Source organism: Crassostrea angulata, chromosome 4 (assembly GCF_025612915.1).
Source record: "Crassostrea angulata isolate pt1a10 chromosome 4, ASM2561291v2, whole genome shotgun sequence".
NCBI classification, from domain to species: Eukaryota; Metazoa; Mollusca; class Bivalvia; order Ostreida; family Ostreidae; genus Magallana; species Magallana angulata.
The window spans coordinates 51,362,451-51,374,517 of NC_069114.1; the positions used below are offsets into that span (position 1 = coordinate 51,362,451).

Below are 12,067 nucleotides of genomic sequence, written 5' to 3' on the forward strand. Positions count from 1 at the left end.
TATATACACGTATATATTACTTTGTATATACACATCTCTGCAAATTATATCATAGTTTATGTGTATGATGCCTTTTTTACTCCCTTACATCAACTCAATGCAATCCACAGTAAATCCCCCACAAAGTTTTGATATGTTTAATTTTGGATAAAATGACGCCTTTAACTGATAAAGATACAACTGGCTCCGGGGCCATAAAACTTAGACGAGTTCACTTTTGACCTCATTCTCACTTTTTCACTACTGTGGAATCATTAAATTTCGTGGGTACCTCTCATCCACGAATTAACATCCTCCACGAATTAAATATTAGGGTTATAAAGTCATATTTCGTTTTGTAGGCATAAAAAAATAAACGAAATTACGTCCCCACGAACCTATAAAATTTCAGCAATTGACGAAAATTGGCCCCCACGAAATTTAATGATTCCACAGTATATGTTCATTTCCTAAAAGTGAGACTAAGATCAAAAGTGAGCTCATCTAACTTTTATGGCCCCAGGGCCTGATGTGTATTGCCATGAGTCCATGACTTTCTGACGTAATCCAAGCGCCCCATCAATGACTGGCCCCTCATTTGACTGCTCCAAGCTAATTAACATCTAGACAAAACAATAGATCACTGTTCTAATGGAGGTCTGGCAGTCAAGATTTGATTTGCATTACCTACCCCCCCCCCCCAACCTCTTGTAATTACTGATGCTACACTATAGAGGGTGGAACACTCTCACAATCAATAATTCATATTTTAAAATTGCACATTTACAACCTAATACACTAATTACATATCAACACCATTGTCACTAACGTCATAATAAAATCTCCGTTTAAAATCAGCCCACTAAAAAAAGCCATAATAAAACTAAGTGCATCAAGTATGAACACATAACCTGTAAGTTTTATGATAGATAAAATAATCTACTGATGTTCTAAGCAAAATAGTGGCTCATGGTAAACAACATGTTTAAAAGCTTATGTTCACACTAAACTTGTAGAAATATACATATCACATGAAAACAATACTATGGCAAGCAAAAATCTCTTCCAATCAGATAATACAAATTTACACATAAAACTAATAACATATGTAAAACAAGCTTCACTATTAGATAACATACAAACTTTGCAAACACATTTTCATAGCTATTACAGATTTTAAAAAGTTCATGAGATTGGGACAAAAAAACAAGACTCTTTTATATAACCAGAAGTAAATCCGTTCATCCGCTCAATCCATTAAAAATCACTGTCTCGTAAAATTATAAACTGCAGATGCTTTTAAGAGATTTTATAAAAACCTTTTCATGTCCCTTGCTCTTTAAAAGAATCAAGTAAAAAGAACTTACTTAAAAAAAAAAAATAACATGTCCAAAATTAAATTGAAAAAATGTATCGGTATGTTACATTAACCAAATAATATAAAAATAAAATTTTCCTTTGGTATTTTCATGTTTCCATATTGGTCTAGTAAATTCTAGCTATAGGTTATTTTCAACAGTTGTGAATACCTGAAAAATGATAAATTACTTTGATTTTAGTTCAAAATTTTGGCAGAATTGATCAAGTGCATGAACAATCTCACAAATAAGTCAATCTACTGTAAAAGTCAAGTCTTTTGGCGCTTTAGCTCTATCTTGGTGACCAGGGTCTCAGTAATACCCTAGCCCAGCACAGCAGTAAGCCTATATCTACCACCTCGCTTTCTTCTATACAAAAATATTTAAGCAACAAGTATCTACACGATCTTCTACTCTGGGAAGAGGGACTTGTCGTTGAGTTCCTCGTTCATGGCCTTGACTCGCTGCAGGAAGAGATCTTTGGCATACTGATACAGGGCAATGTCCAGCGTGTTTAGTTCAATGACCTTCTTCCATTGCTCCGAGGTTGGTCTGGTCTTCATACTGTGGGTCTCGTTCAGCTGATAGAAATCTTTTATGAACTGTATATGAAAGACATGCTCAAACAATTTCTGAGTCTCCACTTGATACTCAGTCAAACCAAAAAACGAGAGATTGCGTAAGTTTTCTTTGGCACTTTCTAACATCATGGCGTTGCGTTCTTCCTCTGACATCCCTGTGCTGTTGTAACAGTTTACTTTACTCAGGTTGGCTAACATTCGCGTCTGGCGATTATTGGCCAGATTGAAAGGACACTTTAAGAACTCGTTCAGCGTCACTCCTTGCCAGTTCTCCGACTCATAACAAAACGGAACCTCCTTCAGCGTGGCCTGTCGTCCATTACAGTAGAGTCGGGCCGTCTTCCATGTAGCACCACGACGAACATGCTTCCACTCGCTCAAGTACCTACTCACAGGGTCACGGAGGATGGACACATAATGATATCTGGAAGATATTACAATATCAGACTGATTAAACATACCGTCATAAAGAATACTGAAAGATACTAAAAATATCAGATATATTGAATACATGGATAAATAAAATCTGGAAGATATCAAATATCAGACCGATCAAAATTATGATCGTTTTTATTAATATCTGGAAGATATCAAAATAAAAGACTGGTAAAATGTATGATAGTAACGATATGTGAAAGATACTAAAATTTTAGACTGATTAAACATATGGTCATAATGAAAACTGGAAGATACTGTAGAAGCAGAAATATTCGTTGGAGATTTAATTTTGTTATTTTCATTTACTATGATTTCATTCGCAGTATAAATCAATGAAATTAAATCCATGACAAATTTTTAACAGAAGTATTAATGAATACAAAGAGATTACGATATGACGAAATTGAATGCCAACGAAATCTTTTTTTCGTTTAAAAACAACCATAATTTGACCCAACGAAAATATGTGCTTCTACAGTATATCAATATCAAATAAATCAAATACAGGATATAATGATATAAAGAGATAACAATGCATGTATCAAATATTTGGATGAAATGATATCCAAGAACATGATTATATCTGGAAACATAAATAATCAAATAAATGGATGTTATGATATCTGGAAGATACTACATGTATTAGTTACATGGTTTGTAGTTGACCTAATATGGAATTTACTAACCACGTATAAACCATATTAGGTTAACTACAAACCATGTTACAATAAAATATTACCTGCTGCTTTATAGAAATGGCAAGTTATGAATAATAACATTAAAAAGTAAGGTTTTATAAGCATTGATTTGGGTAAAAAATATGACATCATAATACTCTAAGAATGACCCCATAATGCTCAAGGGGAGATATATTTCGTAATGACTGTGTATGGAATTTACATGGTCTCCATGTGACTGCTTTTAGCCAATAATTTCCTGACAATTTGCAGGTGGTAAGATATTATACAATATCTGACATTTAAAATACTTGGTCCTATAATTATATCTGATTCAGAAAATTACAATACCAAATGGATTAAGTTCCTCCTAGGGCCAAATCTTGGGAACTTTGTTGTTCCTGTTAATATTAACATGGATTGTAAAATTAAACCCCTTTTCTTGTTTCTGCAGCAGTTACTAAAAACATTAGTTAGTTCAATTACTGTACTACAAGGGACATGTTTCCTAACATTCAGAGATAAGAGAGAGATAATGTTGATTTGCTAATAAATTCACTTCTGTCTGTAGAGCCTTAGTGTCGGCTTCAAAGTGAAAGCTCGTCCACTGAGGATGAGTGTGGGAGGATCAGGGGGATCGGTCTGAGCAGTTTCCTGTGATAACAATGATAACTTATAATACACTCTGTCTTTTACACCATTTACAATTCACTAAGAGCCACTCAAATCTCACTGATAATGCAGACACTTCTGAACACCAACTTACAATTAATGTGAAATGTCAAGTGAAGTCAGTCCTTACTTGGCATAAAAACATTCTCTCTCTTGCATCATGTGTATGTAATAAAATTTGATTTACGCCTGTGGTGATAATACTGTCGCTTAGTATCAGTTTTTGAACATACCACCAAGTATTTACCTATCTCCTCACAGAGAACACGTTCTACTTGAACAAGGCATAAAGTATCAATGTGTTTAGTCTAAAAAACTTATATAAGAATTCATCATTTCTATTGTGAAATTCATTTTTCAATTTGGAAATGTAAGACTGTTTAATGTCATAGATAAAAAAAATTCTCTCAAAAAACATGGGAAAATCCACTGTAAAACTACCAGTTATTTATTACAGAATAGGGAAATAACTCAGTCTGTGTGGTTTGTATAATGCAGAAAAAACATAAACGAACTATCATAAATTTTAAAATAGAGCAAGGTGACCTCTAGTCAACGCCTCCAGTGTAGAGATACACTGTATTTATTTTTGAAACTAAGGAAGTACCATGTACAGAAACTGTCAATTTTAATCATCAGACACTTCTATGAGGTCACTTCTGGGGTGTACTGCAAAGTCAAGTATGCAGTATTAAATAAAAATATGCTTCTTTTCAAGTGAATTAAGTTATACGGTACATGTACTAAGTTGATCCTATCAGTTTGGCAAAGAAATAACATGCTGTGATACAATAGCTTTTGATCTTCATGATTCAAAAATACCTAGCATACATATTAGACAGAGTCATGAGAAATAAAATGCCCTAGTCAAATCTTCCACATTTTTTACTCCCACACTTTTAGATGTCTTTTTTACCATACATATTTATATACTGTACACAGGTTATTTTCACCCCATATAATTTTGCCGTTCTTCACTTGCAAACAGTTTCGCCCTATCATGAATTCGCCAAGACATTGTTGTGTTTCATGAAAGATAATCCGAGACACTGAAATTCACCCAGCCTTAAATTCATCTTCTGATAACGAAGGTGAAAGGATAAATTAAAATGGGGGCAAATATTTCCCTATACAGTATGCGAACATTTTGAAATAGTGTTTTTAGAATACTAGTCAATCGTGATATGTTTAAGTAAGGTGGTGTGCTGTTTTTTTATGAGGGTTACTGAAACAAAAACCCTGACAGATCCAGGCCACAAATGTCCCACCATGACCTTCAGTTCTGTCCCTGATTTAACAACATGTAAAAAACATAAATAATAATGTAATCACTGATGTTGTTACAATGATTGGGCTAAATAAATAAGGAATCATTCTTTGAGTATTATGAGGTGATAATTTCGGTCGGGGTGTGATCAAATCCAAAAAAGCCAGAAGGGCTTTATGATAGATTGGATCACGCCCCAACCGAAATAATCACCTCATAATATTCAAAGAATGATTCCTTATTACTTATACTTATATAATTTAAAACCATCGTACGATTAAATATTTAAATATAAATAAGCAAACCCTGCAGGCGCTGGCGCCTCAATTTGGCTTTATGAGTTATATAGTACAAAATCGATATGTAGTGTTATCACAGGCAAAGACACTGGAAAATGTAAATATATATGGATATTTGTCCAAGGAGCTTGATAATAGTGTAATAAATAGAAAGGAGGAACCCTAAATTGATCCAGAAGAAGAAACACAAGTTCACCTCGCCAGGAATTTTATTTATATATTCCTATTGCTTGAAAAATATTAAGACCAATAGCACTATCTATACTCTGTGTGAATAAGGCTGGACCCGAAATCAAACCCGGGACCCCTGTTACTCTAGTCAGGAGCTCTACCACTGAGCTATCTGGGCCAATATCAATGGTTCTTATAACCCCAACTACTACACCAGTAATGTAAGCATTGCTGGTTTTAATCCTGTTGCAATTCCAGTGGATTGTAGATATCAACCCAATAGATTAATGATCATGATCATGGTGGAAGGCCTAACAAAATATGCATTAGCTATACTTTCCATATTTTACATTGTTTTACACATGACACATGAAAATTGTTAATTATTCCTTTCCTAAAACTCTTTTGTATAGACCTATTTACCTCGCAAAGTTTAGCCTGATCTAATCATGTATTCAGTAAAATTAATTGAAAGCTTTATAAATGGTAAGTTATAAATGGTAAGTTAGAATCAAGCAACTTGTATAACAGAAAGCTTATCATACTTTCTCTTCCGATGCATGTTCTCCTTTTTGTCCATCTGTTCTTCCACACAACTCTTCAACTCTGTCCAGTCCGCGTGAAGACCACACACCCATCCCGTGGAGTAGCGACTAAATAACCATAGAGTTTTCTTGGGGGTCAGACACTCGCAGCGCTTCACCCCCTTCACACAGTTACATGGTTTGCCCAGGCCTGTGTCCAGGTTCCTCACCAGGTGTCTCCCAAAGGTACTACCGCCGGTCTTCTGTATGTGTAGAAACACGATCACATCCTCATCCTCGAGGTCCAGCGTGTATTCACGATTGATAACATAAGGAGCAAAATTGTTAGGTATCAGTTCCCCGTTTTTGTACGTTTGCACGTATTTGTAAAGCAAATTGTTGGTGCCATTAGATTGGTATGTGTTGTTTGTGTAGACAATGAAGAGAAAGGTGGTGGTTACAGCGATGGCCACGCCTGTGACTATCCACTTCCTCTGGCACCTCGACATTGCCAGTTCATTCTTCTAGAAGGTCATCTGAATAGAATATTATGCACTTTGACAAACAATAACACAATTTGCTTTACAAACCGGATATGACAATTTCGATGTATTTTGGTAAAGTCGTACGTTATTTATTCGTCTCACCTTATTTATAACATTTGCAGAATTTTTCGATTTGAATTAAACACTGAGCTAGCTCCTAATAAAGCGTTTTAAATTGATGAAACATATGATGAATTGAGAATTTAGATTGATCTTATAACTAAATAATATTTGTTATGCTTGGATTTTGGAATAAATGGATAACCCCCCCCCCCAGTATTTCTGCACCCCCCCCCCCCAAGAAAAAGGAAAGAAATAACGTATATGTATATTGTTTAAATTAGTTTCATCTATTTGCAAATCTCCCTAACAATGTTTGTCTCTTTTCTATTTTTATCAATTGTCTGAAGCTCCTCCTCCTCCTCCTCCTCCTGCATTTTTTCACATTCTCCTCCCCTAGTACTTATTCCTCTTCCTTCTGTGGCATCATTCCTACCTTTTTTCTTCCTCCTTATCATCCTGCATTTTAATTTTATGCATTTCTTTATTCTTTTCAGCCTTGCAGCATGCCCCTTCTTCTTTTTTCTAATTTTTCTCATTCGCTCTTATTCTTCCACCTTATCTCCTTCCTCCTTCTCCTAAAACTCTTTCTCCAACATCTTCCCTTTTAGCTTATTCTCATTTCTCTCCTGTATATCCTGGGATGTTTTTATCTTTTCCTACTCTGCATGCATTATACTTCCTCCCCATCCTACACCTCCTCCTCCTCCTGCATCTCTTCTTTCTCCTCCTTCTTCTCCTGCATCTCCAGCTCCTTCTCCTCATCCTGCATCTCCACCGCCTCCTGCATCTCCTCTTTCTCCTCCTCCTGCATCTCCTCATGCATCTTCTTCTTCTGCATCTCCTCTCATCCTCCTCGTCCATCTCCTTTCCTGTTCCTTCATCTCCTTTTCCTCCTGAATCTCCTCCTCTTACTTCATCTTCTGCATCTCCTCTTCCTCCTGCATATCTTCCTCCTGCATATATCTTCCTCCTGCATATCTTCCTCCTGCATATCTTCTTCCTGCATATCTTCTTCATCCTCCTCTCCTCTTCCTCCTCCTCCATCATCTTCTTTTTCTCCCTTATCACCACCTCCTATCTCCTCCTTCATCTCCATTCTTCCATCTCCTCGTCCATCTCCATCTCCTCCTCCATCTCTTCATCCTCCTCCATCTCTTTGTCCACCTCCATTTCTTCGTCCACCTCCATCTCCTCCTCATCCATATCCATCTCCACCCCCTCCTCCTCATCAATCTCCATCTCCTCCTTCTCACTTTCTTTTTTTCTTGTGTTACTGCTATTTCAACTTTTCTTCCTCCAGCATCATGCATCTGCACCCTTATTCTCCTGCTGAGCACTGTTCATCCCCATCCTGCTCCTGCTGTTATATAACTGAAAATCTTACAGTAAATTTCAATGAAAGCAAATAAAAACTCACATCTTATTAAGTTCAAAAATAAAAACGAGATAAAGTGTTTGCTAACTGATTGACCAAAATAAAGATGACAAAACGCACCAAGACCACTAGCGCGAATTTGATCGCGTGCGAGCTGTTTAATAACGTACGGCCCATGACAACAAATAGCGTCAAGATGGCGAAGTTTTCCCCAGTGTGGTTAAATGAACACAAGGCCTTAGTTGACTATACAGACGTTGCAAATGCTCCTTCGAAAGACTTTTATCACGTTTTTGTTACCCCAACGCAGGTAATTTAATTCATATATTTGTTAAACTTTATGCATGTGTTTCCCCTGCAAGATAAGACTTGCAAGTAAACAGCGGACTTATGAAGGTTAAGGACGAATGAAGTGCGACTTTTGCGACGCAGTTTTTAGCATCTAGTCAATTCAAAATCAAATAATATTTCATTTTCATTTCTAAGCAAATGATTCGATGAAGTTGTATTTAATAAAAAGCCTTGATGATTTCAGTTTATTTTCCGAGTGTGGAAAATTGTACCTCCCACAAGAGCAGACTCGCACGTTCCACCTTACGAGTTTAAGAATACATACGAAGAGTTTAAACACGATGACAGGTGTCAAAGTGAGTAATATACTGCTCATCCTATTGTTGGGTGTGATCCCTTCATCTTTCACAAAAAACAGGAAAGCTAATTAACGCTATTATTTTTTAAATATTTACATGTAAATGCCCACAAAACACCAATGATTATAATAAATGAACAACCATACTTATATGTTTTGTTGCAAACATGTAATTTATTTGGGAGTCAGGTTAATAGCATTCAGTAAAATTACAAGTAAGTTATGGAGTTTTAATTACTGACTGCAATATGTTGCTGATGCATGATTACAGGTGAAATAGTGAGACTAGCTGGAGAACCAACATTGAATTATTTGCTGGGTATAGAGGAGGGTAGGCTAGATTACATCTGCAGAATTCCCCGTGAAGCACAGATCCGCATTATTCTTAACTTAGACTTGGAGGACATTCAGAGACTGGGAAGGACTTGTAAAATGTTCAGAGAGGTTAGTTTTTTAGTACTTTTACATACATAGAGCTTGGACACTGATAAACTCTGATTTGATGAAGGTGGGGTATACTCATTTTTATAACTGTCCAGCCATTGTCTTATAGATATGAATTCATTAGATGCAATGACACTTGTCTGACTTAGTCCAGGACTGATTTAAACTTTATTTTTCTTTGCTCTTTGAGCTTTGAAACATCTGAATCAATGCCTTTTTGTATTACATAGCTCTGCCATTCATGTGAACTGTGGGAGAGGATCTATCGTAGATACAGCGAGACCCCCATCACTCCAGAGCTCGAAATGCTTGCCGCAGAGAAAGGCTGGAGGCGTCTTTTCTTCACCAATAAACTACAGTTACAGGTAAATGGAAGGTCACTAATCATGCAATGAATCTTTGCATTATAATGGATAAACAATTTATCCTTTGATCAGAGTGCTGCTGCACATGCAGTTATACCACTAGAATATCAAATTATGACCATAAAACTATATAAGATTAAAAAAAACATAAATTATTTCATTTTTGTGCTTAGTAATTACATATCTGTGTAAATGCTTGTTCACCATTGACCGGGTGTCTGGTTACAGATGCAGCTGCGAAGGCTCAAGAAACATGAAGGAGGCCATGCCTTTGTCACAGAGATGGAGACTGCATAAAGTTTAGCTGAAGCATTGTGGAATTTGTTTAACACCGTCCAAAACAACAGCTGCTGTGATAGCTTCTACAATCAAGCCAGATTATCCACTCTGGACCATTTATATCCAGGAGAATTTAAAGTTTATTTAGTTTGCACATGTTAAAAGGTTTTTTTAAACTGCAAATTCATTCCCACTTTTCCAGTGATGAACAATTACCTCTGTGATTTCAGTGTTTTATTTATAACTTATGCCTTGATTGTCATTTAAGGTTGAAACAGTTGACAATGTTATGAGTGAACTTCCACCGTGTATCTGTTTGGATTTTGATCTGGTTTTAGTGGTTTAGAAGCCATTATAATGCATGCATACAAAGCCATTGTTGATTATTTAATGCATTTATTCACTGTTGTTCCCCATTAGACCCTCACTGTATTGTATTTTGTGGTGTTTTCATATATCGTCCAATTGACCAGTAACACTGTAGAAGCCCCTCCCTTCTTTGCTGCCTTCAATATTCTTCCATTTGTTTTGTGGGACATGTTAATGTAAAAAAAAAAAGTGCTTTATCTTAGTTTTTATATTCAGTACAATTGTTTTTACAACAAACTTTTTGTTCTATATGAAATATGGGTTTGATGTTGTTAGCTACTTTTAATTTTTTTTAATTACCTAGTGCTTTTTCATGTTACTGAGAACTTTCATTTTGTGCCTTGACTATTAGACCTGAGACTCTTTACTCTTTTTTGCTCAACGCTATGAGTGCCATATGCTAATTTTAACAACTGGTGGAGTACATTCAACGAAGTGATGATAGAGCTATGATGAAGTGATGATATATAGCTATGATGGCACTCTCTCCTCTTATAATGATGCTTGTTGCTCCTATGATATGCATATATAACCGTAGTAAAAATTAAGTGAAATCATAGCAGGAGCAATTATTCTGGACTCCATTGGTTGCCATAGTAATTATAAGTCTTGTGGAAGAGGTTTTTTCTCTATCATAGCAAAATAAGCAAGCATGGCACAGTGAAAATAATTTGAACCTGTATATGCAGGTGGAAAAGGAGAATATATTGTACTGGTAGTAAGAACTTTTGCATAATTTGTTAAATGTATATATTTTATAGGATAACATATCTTTATTTAAACTTGCTCTCTGTTTCCATCGACCTAGCTAGCTTTAATGTATACAGAGCCTCTGTTGAGTTAAAATAAAAATCTGTACTTCACTTTGAAAACTATGAGTGAGAAAAGATAATTGTACATGCTAACAAATTCTTGAAATGCCAAACATTTTGTTTAAAAGTGTTTTGATGAGTTTATTTATTCTTTCATTTGTTGTGACCTAGATAGTCAGGAGTCAAGTGCCAATGCCATTACGATATGGGGCTTTTCCCACAGAGCACAGGGTACAGAATATGAAATAAATTTCTCTGTTTGTGTATGTAAGTTCTAGTAGATAAAAGTTGATATGATCAAATCTGTGAATTTATAAAACTTGGTCACGTGTGCATAAAATACCATACAATTGTCATTAGTTATTGAATAAATAATGATAAAACATTTGTCAATTGTCTTATTTCCATAAACATGCAAAGATTAGGACTGCATAAGGGTCTTACATTATTATCTGTATCTCTGTAATTGCATTCACAATGCATTGATATTGACTTGTGAATATGATGCTATGACAATCTCAGTCACACATTATTCTCATTCTAATATTTATCAACTAATTACTGGCGTGCAACCAGTTCTCGCCAAGTACTATTTCTCATCAGTGCATTGTCGTGTCACTTTTATCATGTATAATTTTATTTGTTGATAAAATGATGTAACGATTGATGTACAAGCAAAAAATGGTACTCAGTGAAAACTGGTCGCACACCTAGGGTAAATCACAGTCATATTTGACAAATGAAAACTAAGAATGTGTATTTTAAATGCAAATAATTTATTGACCGGGTTTTCCAACGTAAAAATCCGATTAATAAATGGTGAAAATGGCAGGCAGGCGGCTGCCAAAAAGGTACCCTCATTGTACGGAAAACTCCTCCTACTGTTTTCAAGATAAGAAGTTGTTTTTTTGTAGATCAATTGTATATATATTAAAAGTGTGCATATTGCTAGGATATTGATTTCTGATAATTAATGAAAAAAATACCAGCTTTTGAACTTTGTCATTTTTTGGCAAAATATTGCATGTAGGATACTCCATCTCACTGGATACGGTAGGTAGTGTTTATCAATTCAGGGTTGACATGGATTATGGATACAGTTCACATAAAAGAAAACCCGGTTTGCTGTCACATTGACAGCTTTTCACTTGTATTCATACCTGATTTAGTGTTAATGTCGGAGTTTCAGATTAATTAATT

The 12,067-nt window shown here is 35.5% G+C and overlaps 2 protein-coding genes across 2 annotated transcripts; one reads left to right on the forward strand and one right to left on the reverse strand.

Moving 5' to 3' along the window:
* Nucleotides 1–871: 871 nt before the first annotated feature.
* LOC128180977 (heparan-sulfate 6-O-sulfotransferase 2-like) lies at nucleotides 872–6,567 on the reverse strand. The gene is made up of 2 exons (XM_052849194.1): nucleotides 5,988–6,567; nucleotides 872–2,342 (listed from the first exon to the last, which is right to left on the reverse strand). Exons 1-2 carry the CDS (start codon nucleotides 6,473–6,475, stop codon nucleotides 1,748–1,750), a joined length of 1,083 nt encoding a protein of 360 aa, XP_052705154.1. The 5' UTR covers nucleotides 6,476–6,567; the 3' UTR covers nucleotides 872–1,747.
* Nucleotides 6,568–8,117: 1,550 nt separating this feature from the next.
* Nucleotides 8,118–11,254, forward strand: LOC128181815 (F-box only protein 36-like). The gene is made up of 5 exons (XM_052850356.1): nucleotides 8,118–8,259; nucleotides 8,485–8,596; nucleotides 8,870–9,042; nucleotides 9,273–9,407; nucleotides 9,636–11,254. The coding sequence occupies exons 1-5, from the start codon at nucleotides 8,125–8,127 to the stop codon at nucleotides 9,702–9,704; spliced, it is 624 nt and encodes a 207-aa protein (XP_052706316.1). The 5' UTR covers nucleotides 8,118–8,124; the 3' UTR covers nucleotides 9,705–11,254.
* The last annotated feature ends 813 nt before the right edge of the window (nucleotides 11,255–12,067 follow it).

Excerpts from the sequence above, each read along its gene's own strand:
- LOC128180977 (XM_052849194.1), bottom strand. The coding sequence starts at position 6,475 with ATGTCGAGGTGCCAGAGGAAGTGGATAGTCACAGGCGTGGCCATCGCT. Across the intron at positions 2,343-5,987 it reads AACATGCATCGGAAGAGAAA|ATATCATTATGTGTCCATCC; the intron begins GTATGATAAGCT and ends AATATCTTCCAG.
- LOC128181815 (XM_052850356.1), top strand. The coding sequence starts at position 8,125 with ATGACAACAAATAGCGTCAAGATGGCGAAGTTTTCCCCAGTGTGGTTA. Across the intron at positions 8,260-8,484 it reads TTTTTGTTACCCCAACGCAG|TTTATTTTCCGAGTGTGGAA; the intron begins GTAATTTAATTC and ends TGATGATTTCAG. Across the intron at positions 8,597-8,869 it reads ACACGATGACAGGTGTCAAA|GTGAAATAGTGAGACTAGCT; the intron begins GTGAGTAATATA and ends GCATGATTACAG.